The sequence below is a fragment of the Papilio polytes genome, unplaced genomic scaffold, assembly GCF_000836215.1.
Source record: "Papilio polytes unplaced genomic scaffold, Ppol_1.0 DF822733.1, whole genome shotgun sequence".
NCBI classification, from domain to species: domain Eukaryota; kingdom Metazoa; phylum Arthropoda; class Insecta; order Lepidoptera; family Papilionidae; genus Papilio; species Papilio polytes.
In genome coordinates this window covers 508904-522314 of record NW_013526471.1, presented here as the reverse complement: position 1 = coordinate 522314, position 13411 = coordinate 508904, and the positions used below count along the sequence as shown (strand labels likewise).

The following is a 13411-nucleotide window of genomic DNA, read 5'->3' as shown; positions in this document are numbered from 1 at the left end:
CAACCTGCAAATACGGTGAAGAAATTCAAAGATATGTGTGAAGTCGACCAACCCGCACTTGGCCAGTCACCCCGTATTAGGGTAGGCTCCGAGCCCCTCGGTGGGAACGTATAGTGAGCTGGTGATGATGATGATTTCAATTCAATAAGTATTTAAATAAACCTAATAAGGACGCAAATTACAATTAGATTAAAGTTCTTCGTTAGAAAAGTTGTTCCAATCTTGCATCGGTCAGATATTAAAAAAAATGTTCAATTGTGAATCCAATCGCAATCCACAAGTTGTCAAATGCACATCTGTAAATAATCGGTAAGAAGTAAATGGGACGCTCACAAACCTTCCTCATTAAGTCGAAGACAATCCGCGTAAAGTTGCGAGAAATCGCTAGCTAACAATAAAACGCAATCTTTCGACGACATTGTTATTTTCAATAAGCTCTTATACCGGGATAATGAAAAAAGTTTTTATTACCGCAATACCGGCTCCCAGTTCGGCTTGTTTTCGAAAAAACTTCACGCAATAAGTGGCAACACAATATTTTTTTGTTCAATTTTCAACTTGTCTAACATTACGACCCCTGTTTTTTCGCTACTTAATAAATGATACTTTAAGATTATCCGACTGAGTTTTCTTTTACAAAAAGACTTACGGTCTTATAATTAATTATTTATGTTTTGGGCTATATCTCTAACTAATCTCTGAAAATAATATCGTTCTTTAATTTCAAGATCAAGGCAATCTGAATTATCTTCAAACGTATACTATAGTAGGTACTTAAATTACTTGTTTACATTTTTAATTCAAAGTTCTTTGTGAATAAAATCAAAAAATTCCTCTCACGTTCCAGCATTACGTATCGACCTGTAATTATGTTCGTGTAATTATCCACCTGAGCTTGCTTGCCGAAGCGTGACACTACTTTAAAGGGTCGATTATTCGTTTTAGATCTTACTTCTTAAAAAAGGCACTTACGAAATGTCCGTTTAAACGCACTGGTCACTGTGAAATAAAAGAAAAGCTACGTGATTTCAGAAAAAAACAAAAAAAAAATCACATGTAACTGGTCGATTTTCATTTGTTTCTACATTCGAGTTTGACCTTCTCAATACGACTTTGAGGCTTGGATTTGGTTCTATCATTTGGTATGGTATTAACATGGAATGGACAATGTTTTAGAATAAAAAAAATAATATTTTTTCAATATTTATTACAAATACTCGTATTTAAACAATGGCATTAACGTTATAAAAACTACAAAGCGATATAATCCTTTGTTGAAAATTACTACGTATTTTAAATTAGATAATAAAATCAACTCCTATAAATGATTGCGAAGGTTTACTAAAATAAAAAACATTACAATTACAGGAATCTATTGAGATGTGGCATCATTTTTGACACGTAATGCCACTATTCAAAGTCTTGGAAAGCCTTTACTATTACTATACACACTAATCTACAGTGATAAGTCCACATTCCCGCACGACCTGCTCCGTCGATACGGGGTTCAGGAACACTGGAAGAAAGACAAAGCGGATTTAAAGATCATTCAGTTGGCATAAACAGATTGTTATGGATCACACAATTACATGATTTGATAATGTATTATGCATAAACAAAGAGATTCAAAAAATATATAGAGGAAATAGAGTTGACACTTCACTTGAGACACTTTTCACATGACCCACTAACGCTATTAACAAATCCACAAAACCACATGCCAATATAATTAATTGTATTAAATGAATTGCTAATAGGTGTCATTAAATCATAAAAAATGCAGCTTATATTATAATTTTGTAAAATGTCTTATAACATATCAATACAAGGACATGAGGTGGCACTAAACTTAACTGATATAGTACTTTTCAAAAAAGTTACCGGCGAATAAATGTTAATTACTATGTCTAGTCTCTATATTTCTTAAATATCTGTGCATAAACCTCACGCTATTGGCTTCCTCAGAGACATTTAATAGGCACAATAGTATCAGCACTAAGTAACCATTACTATGAGCAGCAGCTAGATCTTTAGAGTGACTAAAGAGTCCCCTAGGAAGCTTTGCAGTAGCCTACGATGTTATCGGAGCACAGATCAGTTTGTAACGCTTGGACGAACTCACTTCAAGAGACCTTTGAGCGGTTCTCAACTGGGACTAACATTGGACTATCGGTATCCTAATTAGCATTTACATGAATATTGCAATAATATAAAACCAATCTTGCTATCTTACTTCTTACATATATTATAAAAGCGAAAGTTGTGATGAATGTGTGGATAGACGTTTGTAAAATATATATCCAGAACGGTTTAAGTGATATCAACGAAATTTGGCACAGATTTAGGACAAAGTTAGTTTGCCATAAACGATATTTTTGTAAATCAAGATTATTGTTTTAGTTATTTTGTACGAAATGCGAGAACTCACTTGTACTACCGGTGAATAGATCGTGTTCGGGAATGATGCTGGCGGCGGCGATCGCAGCCTCGTCTAGAACTATAACCTGTAATAGAAATATGTTTTTATAGACTCTATTGAAAATTACGCACGATGTTATAGTTAACTAGGTGTTCGCGACTTTGTACGCGTGGAAATAACAATAAAAATATAACCAGTGTTACTCAAAGATGAATTACCTATCTAACGATGAAAGAATTTTTCAAGTCGGAACAGTAGTTTTTGAGTTATTTCAATAAATACTAAAACACAATTCTTTCCTTTTTATGACATTACAGACTTTTTATGATATTCTGTTTTTTTTTTTATAACATAAAGTGGCAAACGAGCAAGCGGCCACCTGAATCCGCCAAAATGGCGAAGCGACCGCTGTCCATAGACATCCGCAATTGCAGATGCGTTGGCTACCCTTATTTAACAGAGGAGAAGACGCACATACAGAGGAAATGTAAAAACTAAGCGGTTATCAGCAGTTTCGTTTTTACAGTTTGGGTGTACTTAATATTTGGTATAAACGTGTAAATTCGGTTAAACAAAAACAGCTTACCTCATTAAATCTCTTACCTTAGGACATTCTAGGATATGTACTTCATGAACGACTTCAGTATTCTTATCAGCGTCGTTATGTCTTAAAGGCAGCAGGTCGATGGCGTTTGCTGCGAGCGACCACAGGTGGCCGGCGCCCTGCGGTGCGCGCGCCCCCTTGCGGAAGTACGGGTTGATGGACAAATTGTGCCGTACTGAGTTCTTCCAGCGGTCATCATTCGCTTTGTAGTAGGGGAAGTGATCACTGAAAGATGAAATTAAAAAGTTAAAAAAAATCATAGCTTAATTACTTCTTATGAGTCTAGTAGCTGCAACATAAACTGGCCAAAACATTTAAAACCGGATGTTTTGGCAATTGCATTAGGGGTCGTTGATACTGGGGCGGCCCCGTGTAAACGGTACCAGGAGCCGCCTACCACGCCTGACGTGATGACAACACGACACGCGCTGACGTGACGCGAGCGTGACGAAAGCATTAATATTCCCTTTATGATACACACGTTTAGCTCCCGACTAATCACACGTAACGCCCACGATCTGCCAAGTCGCGACCCAGCATTAGAACGTGGGCGTTGGTTGTAGGTAAACTTGTTATAGAAACCTGTCATTTATGTCTACTACTAGCTGTTGCTTGCGACTTCGTCCATAATAAAAACATAGTAAAAATGAATGTTACTCAGTGATAACATAGCTTTTTAATGGTGCAAAAATGAAATCGGTTTAGTACTTTTTAAGTTATTTCAATACATACAATAGATAAAACGCATCTGCATTGTCTACCCTTAATTGCAGATGCAATTGCGGATGTTTATGGGCAGCGGTCGCTTTCCCTTTCGGTGAATTCAGGTGGCCGCTTGCTCGTTTGCCACCTTATATAAAAGGTACATCAATCTGCAGTGAGTAGCCGTCATCGACACGGTGATAATAATTTAATAACAACCCTCGTACAGCCGCCGTGTTGACACATTGATAACATCAACACGCCGTTTCCAAGCTCGACCAAAGCTTGATATCATTTATCACCGTAATAAACTGATTACACTTGTAATCACCACACAGATAAGTGTTATGGGAATTTTAGTGGTTAATAAATTTCCGCTTCTTCTTTGTCTTCTTAAACTTACAATATTAAAACTAACTCTAAAGATCACATTCTATTAATTAATCTAATTAGAATAGAGATATAATAAAGAAAGATTAGTATTTTTGTACGTATTTAAATATCTCAAAAACTACTGGGACGATTTCGAAAATTCTTTCACTTTTAGAAAGGTAATTTATCTGTGAGTAACACACGCTACGTTTTTAATATTTATTAAATCACGCGGACGAAGTGGCGAGCAACAGCTAGTATTTGATAAATTAGCCAGATGACAAAACACGTGGCCGAAGTGTAGTTGCGTTCAACAAAGCACCTATTCTTTAACAAACTTCTAAAAATCACTTCGTTAACAGAACGTGAATAATTGCGGCTTATTCATTACATCTATATATGAGAATCACAAACAGTATAACAACAATCACCACCATATGGCAGTAATAATGCGCTTGTGAAAAGATAAACGGCCTCCAACACAAGAGGCACCCCTAATTTAGCTCGGCGATGCCGCGCGCCGTAAACAATAGTTAGCGCACGGAACAAAGAACTCTGCCGACCTACAAATGACACCGCGTTAATATGATTTCGATTCTCTTTTGTTGTCGAGTTAATTTGATGCTTGTTCTGATTTTGCTCATTCTTTGTAGAGCGTTGCAAAGAGCTTCTGGTATAATAACATTTGTTGCGTATTTACTTTTATTTATTTACAACTAGCTTTCGCCCGCGACTCCGTCTGCATAAAATTAAATAGCCTATGTGTAATTATGACTACTTTCTACATCTACGTCAAATTTCATCAAGATTTGTGAAGCAGTATACGCTTCACTCTAACATCCATTTATCTAAACTTTCGCATTTATAACATAGGTAAGATCAGTTATTAATCTTATATTTCTCCTAACTTATACACCATGTTGGTAATAAATCTTTACTAATAATTGATACATTCTTGAAAATACAGGATAAAAAATGTGACAACAAGCACCATACTAAAAAAAATATATTAGCTGGGATGTCTCGTTAGCTTGGTAATAGAGCAACCAGCCGCTATAATACGGGCTAATTCCAAACCAAAAAATAAGTTTTCCATTATAACTGCCGGTATGTTACGCGTCGAGTTCCAATACGTTGCATTTAACTAATCCATGTGGTTTAAATACTGAAAGCCATATTGATTTATAAACCAACTAGATTAATAAAATTGTCTTCAGATCAACGCGAAATGAAAATTTATTGAGATTACTTTCTTATTTTGACATTACGGTGACATTTGATTTTAAATGTTTTTTACGCGTTTAGGAAATACAAGCTGTTGCCCGCGACTTCGCCCGCGTGGCATTAGAAAACATACGAACTATATAAATTACAAAAAGCTACGTATCCCTCGGGAACCGGACACTTATCGGGGATGAAGCTTATCTCATGTGTACTCCAGACTTTGTTTTATATCTGTGCCAAATTTCAATAAGATATGTTGAACCGTTGCAGAATGATCGAGTAAACATTAAAAAACTAAATTAATGAATCCCACGGGAACCGTAACTATTCCCGGGATAAAAAGTAGCCTATGTGTTCTTCCAGACTATGCTTTAAACCTATACCAAATTTCATGGAGATCCGTTTAGGCTACAAACGCTAACAAACATCCATCTATCCATCCATCCATCCATCTAAACTTTCGCATTTATAGTATTAGTTTATAATATTAGTAAGATTAGTAAATAAAAGCTATTTCCAATCTAGCTATCAACAATAAGTTCATAGCTGTAACACAGTTTTACAGCAAATTACGTCATTCAGTATCCACTACAGATTTTGATTTAATTTGACATTACGTCACATAACCTTACAATTTGCTAATTCGTACATTTCCGAACAAAATTAACAGTTTTTAACTAATTTCAATATTTATATATTATCGCCAGAGTATTAAAATTTAAAAACTCTAAATTAAAATACAAAATAGATATGTCTAAAACTTACGAGATCCATTGGTAAATAGCCGATACCGTCAATTCTCCCTTTTCTCTCAAAGCCTTTTCGATCAGCTCCGGGTAAGTAAATGGTGGCTTCCTTACAGCGGGCGGAGTATCCGTCACCTCGATCTTCGGCTCCGGCACGAAGTCGTCATCCGGAACTTTTACCTTAACTATTTCATCTAATCTAAAATTCAACAGCCACGCCAGGCTTACGCAGTCATTGTCTACAACTGGTGATTTCGTGCATTTCCTTCTTCGCCATTTTGATTTATCATTTTGCTTCGCAGACATTTCTGAGTGAACGTTGGGACAGCACTGAGTTTGCTTTTTCGTAGCGACCGCGGTGTGCCAGCCAGCGCTATCTCCGACCGCCGCGGAGTTCGCCATGCATATAGGACCTCCATGGTGTTTGTATCAAAACAATAAAATATTGATCCACTTTGATGATAAGCTTACTTTTTAAAAGTGTTTTTTTTAAATTAATAATTTATAAAGTAATTTAAAGTAATGGTCTGTTTAAAATGTTAATATTAATTGATTATTAAACAAGAAATTATTTATGTTAGCGTTATATGATATAGGAAAACGCTTACCATAAAATGCAATGCAAATTGTGTTAAAAAAATCCCCCAAATCTTGTAATTATATTTCTTTCCTTCTATCTTATCTTTTTTTTTAATTTCAAATTTATGATTTAGTAATTTTCCTGTTGGGAATAACAAAAATACATTATGACAATAACTTTTCTCTTATTTCTCCGTTAATCAAATATTAAGCTCCATCTTACGTCATAACGAGTAAATTAATTTCATTTAACTGTAATATAAAATTATGACTTTAATTCAATAAACAACGAGCTGCCAATTTTTCTCTATTAAGTAAAATGAAATCATTATTTGAAATTATACCGAGGACAAAATAAATGCGATATTATTCACAATTTGAAATTAATGTAAATAAATGATGTTATATTTTAATGGTTTAAGTATATTTACTAGTGACTCAAAGTCAAACGTTCCTATCCAATTATTTTCAAGTGAACTGCGTTTATATCTGTTTTATAAAACAAACAATTTTGGAAGTGAATTTGTGTACAGCGTAACGGTTTGTTTGTAACAAACCTGCAGATCGAACTCGAGTCCAATTTCAAGTCGATTACAAATCGAGAACAGAATCAATGCAAAGCAATTTATTTCTAAAAGCTTTTCCATTAAACCAATCGAGTTACATCGAGCTCCTTTTATGCAGGCATTTAACGATACCTAGAACATTCTATCAAGTTTTTAAATAATAATTTCTGTATTACAATAATTTTACTAGTCGACGTCAATGATAATAGATTACCTTGGAATGTGTCGTTTTGGTTTTAGAGAAGACCACGAATTAAACACACCTTAATCCCTGTCCTTAAATTCCATACTCAGTAACATTACAGGAAACATACTTTAAAATGTCCTGTCTGTACTTAAGTAAGTCAATGTTTCACAGTGACTAACTATAAAGTTATTTACGGAGAGTTAATTCAATCACAATGACACAGCGATCCCCGAGATCGATAGTGTTTAGTTTCCATAAAGTTTGGTTTGGTAAGCCGCTGGGTAAGCTATCATTCGATGTCAACCGATGAATTTCAAGTCTTTGAAACGGAACGTTAAAATTCCCCTCACAGAACCATCTCCGTAGGAAGCATCAAAGCGCTGAGTGCGGACGTAATTCAATAAACCGAAAGCACTTCTCAGGGATTCATATTTTATTCAGCGCTGCATTCGCCTCTGTCCACGTGCTGACGTAATTTTATTTTATTATAGATTACATTTAAAAAGTCACAGCGCAGATATTTCCTACCAAAGCGTGATAATTGCTTTGCGATAGACCTTTACATTACATTCTGATTATGTATGATTTACTAAATGGAGATTTATTTAACCTATAAAATAATGTGACATGATCAAAAAGAGAGTGATGACGGAGATGACGTATGATAGAGTTATGTGGAGGACAAAAACCTGTTGCGCCGACCCTACGAGAGTAGGATAAGGAGAAAAATGATCATGATGAATTAACCAGGTGCATTACTGGATTTCTAGACAATTAAATTTGTCCCATTTGTATGTAGATACATCACTAGTAATTACGTTTCCTCGTCAGATTTTCTGATAGAACCTACATTATTCGAGTTCACATGTTTATAAACATGAATGACTATAATATAATAGTTATAAAAGTTCAGATTAGGGAATTACAAGTTCAGTCGGTACTATTCCGGTGTAAGTGATCGGTTGAATAAATTCGATTTGCGATAGTCTGCAATTTTGCCATTGATAAATGCAAATGTGTATGAAGCTAGGACTAATTAAGCGATTTACTTTGTATGAAACGATTTAGCGGCTTCATTTAAGTATTATGACGCTTACAATTCTCATTATAAAATAAACACATATTTGTCATTTAATGAGTCTGTGTGAAACCACAATATTGCAAATAATAAATTTTTGATTTGAAATTAAATTGAATCGAGGAAATGAACTATTGAAAAAATGTGTCCCACCAACAAATTTAAATCAATATATACGTAAAATATTTTTTCATCGATATCTATAATTACTTGAGAATATAATCGTACGTGGAACGTCATCAAGTTTGTATGTCAACCTGTGATGTAATCTGACATGTTCAATTATTTTAATTGATCGCCCAATAATGTATTCCACAAATGCATTTCAAAGCGGACATTATACTGTGACAGGAGAATGTAATTTGTAATACGCTTAGAATGTTACATTTCAGTTTAAACCGCCGTGTTTTCCCTACTACAACAGTCGTGGAAACTGGCAACCTTAGAAGTTACAATCGTTTAAACATTTTGAAACGAGACGCGGAATAAAAACCAATACAACGCAGCTTATAAATGTACTTGTACGAAAAAAAGTCGGTTACTGATACATAGCTAGCTTCTTTTTATTATTATTCCTTCGTTTGTACTTTGCTATATAATTAGAAGCGGAGTTTGGCTCGTTGCAACGAACAAGACAACTTCTCCTATAGCAGAACAACGCGGATTTCCGCGACTATATACAATGTTATACGCTTCATCAGTCAAAACGATTACTAGACAATTGTATATCTGTATTCAATTGTTTTCTCCGCTGTCTTGAAGGTCATCCAACAGGTTCTTAACTCGACACTGATACGTCGAAACACAAACCTATGCAAATGCATTTGCATAACATAAATTATTTTCTTCGTTAATAACACGATGTTACTGTATAATATAGATGGTTGGCCGCTACTCAGCGCCACCTATGAGCTATTAATAACACTAAATCGTATATTAAGCTCGTAAATTCTCGCAGTCACTTTAATATTGTAGTATTAATTAGTGGGCGCACCGCGGCCGACAGCAATTGTTGTTCACCTGACAAACGACCGCCGCAACAGCTTTTATAATTGCAATTAATTTCTAAATTAATATACGGCGCAGGTATCACAGATATATTACACTGCATCTTAGGAAATACAGCTCAATGAAGAAGTATTTCACATTTCGTTACATGAGTGAGATAGGAGATATACTTAAGAAGGGAACGGAAAGAGACGTATTGTAAATGGTGAATCGTTTTACAGCTTATCTCTAATCCACTTACTAACTCTTTTTGTATTTTTTTTTATAATATAAGGTGGCAAACGAGCAAGCGGCCACCTGTATCCACCGAAGTGGAAAGCGACCGCTGCCCATAAACATCCGCAATTGCAGATGCGTTGCCTATTCTTCATTGACGGAGGAGGAGACGCACCTAAGAGAACATTTCCCATTCATATGCATCTCCTCTACCGTGAAATCCACTTTTCCTTTCCATCCTTTCCTCTTAAGAAAAGAGTGGAAAGAAAAAAGGACTAAAATCAGGCCTCCAGCACCACACTCATCAGACGAAACGCGGAATTAACTTCCACTTCACGCCTGTTTTCTGTGTGGTCGTGGTATTACACCGGGCGAGCCGGCCCATTCGTGCGAAGATGTTAAAGCGGGCTCTATCTACCACTGTTAATGTTAATGTTGTATGTATTGACATAACTCAAAAACTACTAGGCCGATTTAAAAAAAAATAACCATTAAAAAGCTACGTTATCAAGAAGGAACATAGGCTATATCTTTTACTATTTTTTAGTTTCACGCGGTAGTCGCGAGTAATAGCTAGTTTTAATTACAGGTATTTCAAGAGTGTTGAATACTTTGTCTAAAGTATTCAAAATTTTATTAATATTTAGTAAATAAAATTAAGTCTACGACAAAAATTAATAAAAGCTTCCTTATCCAACAACATGATGAATTTATCGCTGCATTTAGTAAACAACGTAGAAGGGGCCTTTGTTACTGAATCTCAAAACGTTTAGTTATTAAATCACAGCTGTTTGTAGCATTTTGATAAATATCCCGGACAAGTACGCGCAGGCTGGAAAATTAAAGTTTCGTTGTTAATACTTAAAAAAATTATCATAGTTATAGTTTTTTTTTATAACATAAGGTGGCAAACGAGCAAGCGGCCACCTGAATCCACTGAATTGGAAAGCGACCGCTGCCCATAAACATCTGCAATTGCAGATGCGTTGCTAACCCTTCATTGACGGAGGAGGAGACGCACATAAAGAGGATATTTCCCCTTTCAATGGGTTTCCTCCACTTTTGCTTTCCATCCTTTCCTCTTAAGAAAAGGATAGATAGGGAAAGGGACTAAAATTAGGCCTCTATCACCACACTCATCAGACGAAACGCGGAATTGTTTCCACTTCACGCCTGTTTTCTGTGTGGTCGTGGTATTCCACCGGGCGAGCCGGCCAATTCGTGCGAAGATGTTAAGGCGGGCTCTACCACTGTTAAGGTTTACATCTAAAATGCTAAATAATAATTTTTGAACTAACAAATGTAATAGGTAAAGAAACTTTGATAATAATAATTGTAGTTTGCTGTACATTTGATGTTATAAATGACCGAAGTTTACTCTCGTATAACTAAGAATTGCGGCCTCGGAAAGTTAAAATTTTACCGCAAACAAAACATTAAAGTTTCACAGGGGGTATTCTGAAAACCATAACCGAGTTTTAGTTCTAAAGTCAATAAATAATAAATGTTGTGAAATAAGGTCATTCGAACATACGGCGATATTAAAACCATAACGAAATTTTAGAAAAAAAATGTTTTGGATAAAACCAAATATCCATCGCCAGCTTTCTACTTGACATTGCAGAAAAATAAGCAACTAAATTCTTTGCTTATAATTTAAGATAAGCGCCATCTGCGATCGGCTACTTCACGCCAATTGAATCTGTAAATGCCTCTTTAACGCTAACAGTAACAAATCTGTCACAAAAAATGCTTGCACTAGTAAATGCAATAAAGACGATTAAATTGGAAAAGCCAGGATGTTTATATTCTTAAACTATACTAATTACTAACTTAAACTCTTTTATTTGAAATATAGATAAAAATAGAGCACTATATTTGAAGTTACTTTAACTTTTCCTGAAGCCTTATCAAAATGCTGTTAAAGTGTATCGTATATTTTTTGGGTTTTGCATAAGTTTTTCTTAGCTCGAGATAAAATACACTTTACCTGAGTGAGGTTAGACATGTTTAAGTACTTTCCCGCGGTCGGCTTTTGTGGAGCCAGATAGCGGTATTAAAATTCATGTGGAAGAAATTTCACCTCGTAAATTAAGATTTAATTTTTTTAGTTGTACAATTTACAATGCAAATAATTCTTAAACAAGAAATAATTGTAAAGTACATTAAATACACAGTTTTAATAAGTAATTTTAGTTATTAAACTAGCTTTTAGAGCGTCGATGGCTCAGTGGTTTAAGCACTTGACTTGTAATCTACAGGTCTTGGGTTAAAATCCCGCCGTACCAATATGATTTTCGAATTTTGGAATTTTCATATGTACATAATTTACCCGACGTTCTTACGGTGAAGTTTTCCTTCGTGAGGTAACCTGCACACATCGGCGAAGAAATTCAAAGATATGTGTGAAGTCGACCAACCCGCATTGGGCCAGCGAGGTTGACTATGGCCTAATCACCCTATTTTTGGGTATACTCCGAGCCCCTCGGTGGGGACATATAGTGAGCTGGTGATGATGAAACTAGCTTTTTACCGCGGCTCCGTCCGCAAAAACCAAAATTACTTAAGGTTAAAAAAGGTTACTACCTTTATTTTATTCCAGACTGTTCTATATCTATGCAAAATTTTATCCAATTCCGTTTGGTCGTTTAGGCTATACACACTAACAATTCATCCATCCATCTAAACTTTCGTATTTATAATATTACTCGTAGTGTGCGTTGCAATTAACGTCTTAAAGTAATAAATTATGCAAAAGTGACGAGGGCAGACTGTTAATAATATTCAAGTTTCAATTTATAAAAATAAAATTTCCTTCTTACTTAACTTTTCAAGTAATTAATTTCTCGAGTGGCCCCGAACTCTTGCAGAGCAAGTTTTAAGCAAGAGGTGTTCAGGTGCAAACAAAGGAGAGTTACGTCGAACTGCCAGCCATTACTAGGGATTCTAAGGCTTTATTGTCCTTGGAAAAATTAATAACAGACTTCGACTTTTGTTTTCTTTTATAAGGCTCTTTGATTTATTAATATCATTTTTTTAAGGAAAGTAATTTAAGTAGAGTTCGTTTTAAGTTCAAAATTATTTGTAGGATATAGAATTTTGCCGTGACTCCATCAGCATCTAATTAAAAAATTATAACTCAATGTGTTCTTTCAAACTGTTTTTTTTTTTTTTATAACATAAAGTGGCAAACGAGCAAGCGGCCACCTGGATCCGCCAAAATGGCGAAGCAACCGCTGCCCATAGACATCCGCAATTGCAGATGCGTTGCCTACCCTTATCCGACAGAGGAGACGCACATAAAGTGGATATTTCCCCTTCCTATGCGTCTCCTCCACCGTCAAATCCACTTCCTCTTCCCATTCTCTTCTTAAAAGAAAAGGGTGGTAAAGAGAAAGGGACTAAAATTAGGCCTCCGGCACCACACTCATCAGACGAAACACGGAATTAGTTCCATTTCACGCCTGTTTTCTGTGTGGTCGTGGTATTACACCGGGCGTGCCGGCCTATTCGTGCTAAGATGTTAAAGCGGGCACTACCACTGTTAGAACTGTAATAAACATACATTTTATTTTGTTAAGGGTCCGTCCCACCAAAGTGTAAATTGTCTGATAACAATCATCATCATCCTCAACTTGCCCTTATCCCTTATGGAGGGTCGGCACAGTATGTGCTGCTCTTCCATACATCTCTATCAGCCGTCATATCTG

General features: G+C 35.6%; 1 protein-coding gene across 1 annotated transcript; it reads right to left on the bottom strand.

The window, feature by feature from the left end:
• Positions 1–1206: 1206 nt before the first annotated feature.
• On the bottom strand, positions 1207–6474 carry LOC106105713 (forkhead box protein N2-like). Its single transcript, XM_013286140.1, has 4 exons — positions 6087–6474; positions 3023–3248; positions 2429–2504; positions 1207–1516 (listed from the first exon to the last, which is right to left on the bottom strand). The coding sequence occupies exons 1-4, from the start codon at positions 6467–6469 to the stop codon at positions 1452–1454; spliced, it is 750 nt and encodes a 249-aa protein (XP_013141594.1). The 5' UTR covers positions 6470–6474; the 3' UTR covers positions 1207–1451.
• Between the last annotated feature and the right edge of the window lie 6937 nt (positions 6475–13411).

Coding starts and splice junctions, on each gene's coding strand:
- LOC106105713 (XM_013286140.1), bottom strand. CDS start 6,469: ATGGCGAACTCCGCGGCGGTCGGAGATAGCGCTGGCTGGCACACCGCG. Junction 3,249..6,086: donor GCTATTTACCAATGGATCTC/GTAAGTTTTAGA, acceptor TTCATCTTTCAG/TGATCACTTCCCCTACTACA. Junction 2,505..3,022: donor ATATCCTAGAATGTCCTAAG/GTAAGAGATTTA, acceptor TTTCTATTACAG/GTTATAGTTCTAGACGAGGC.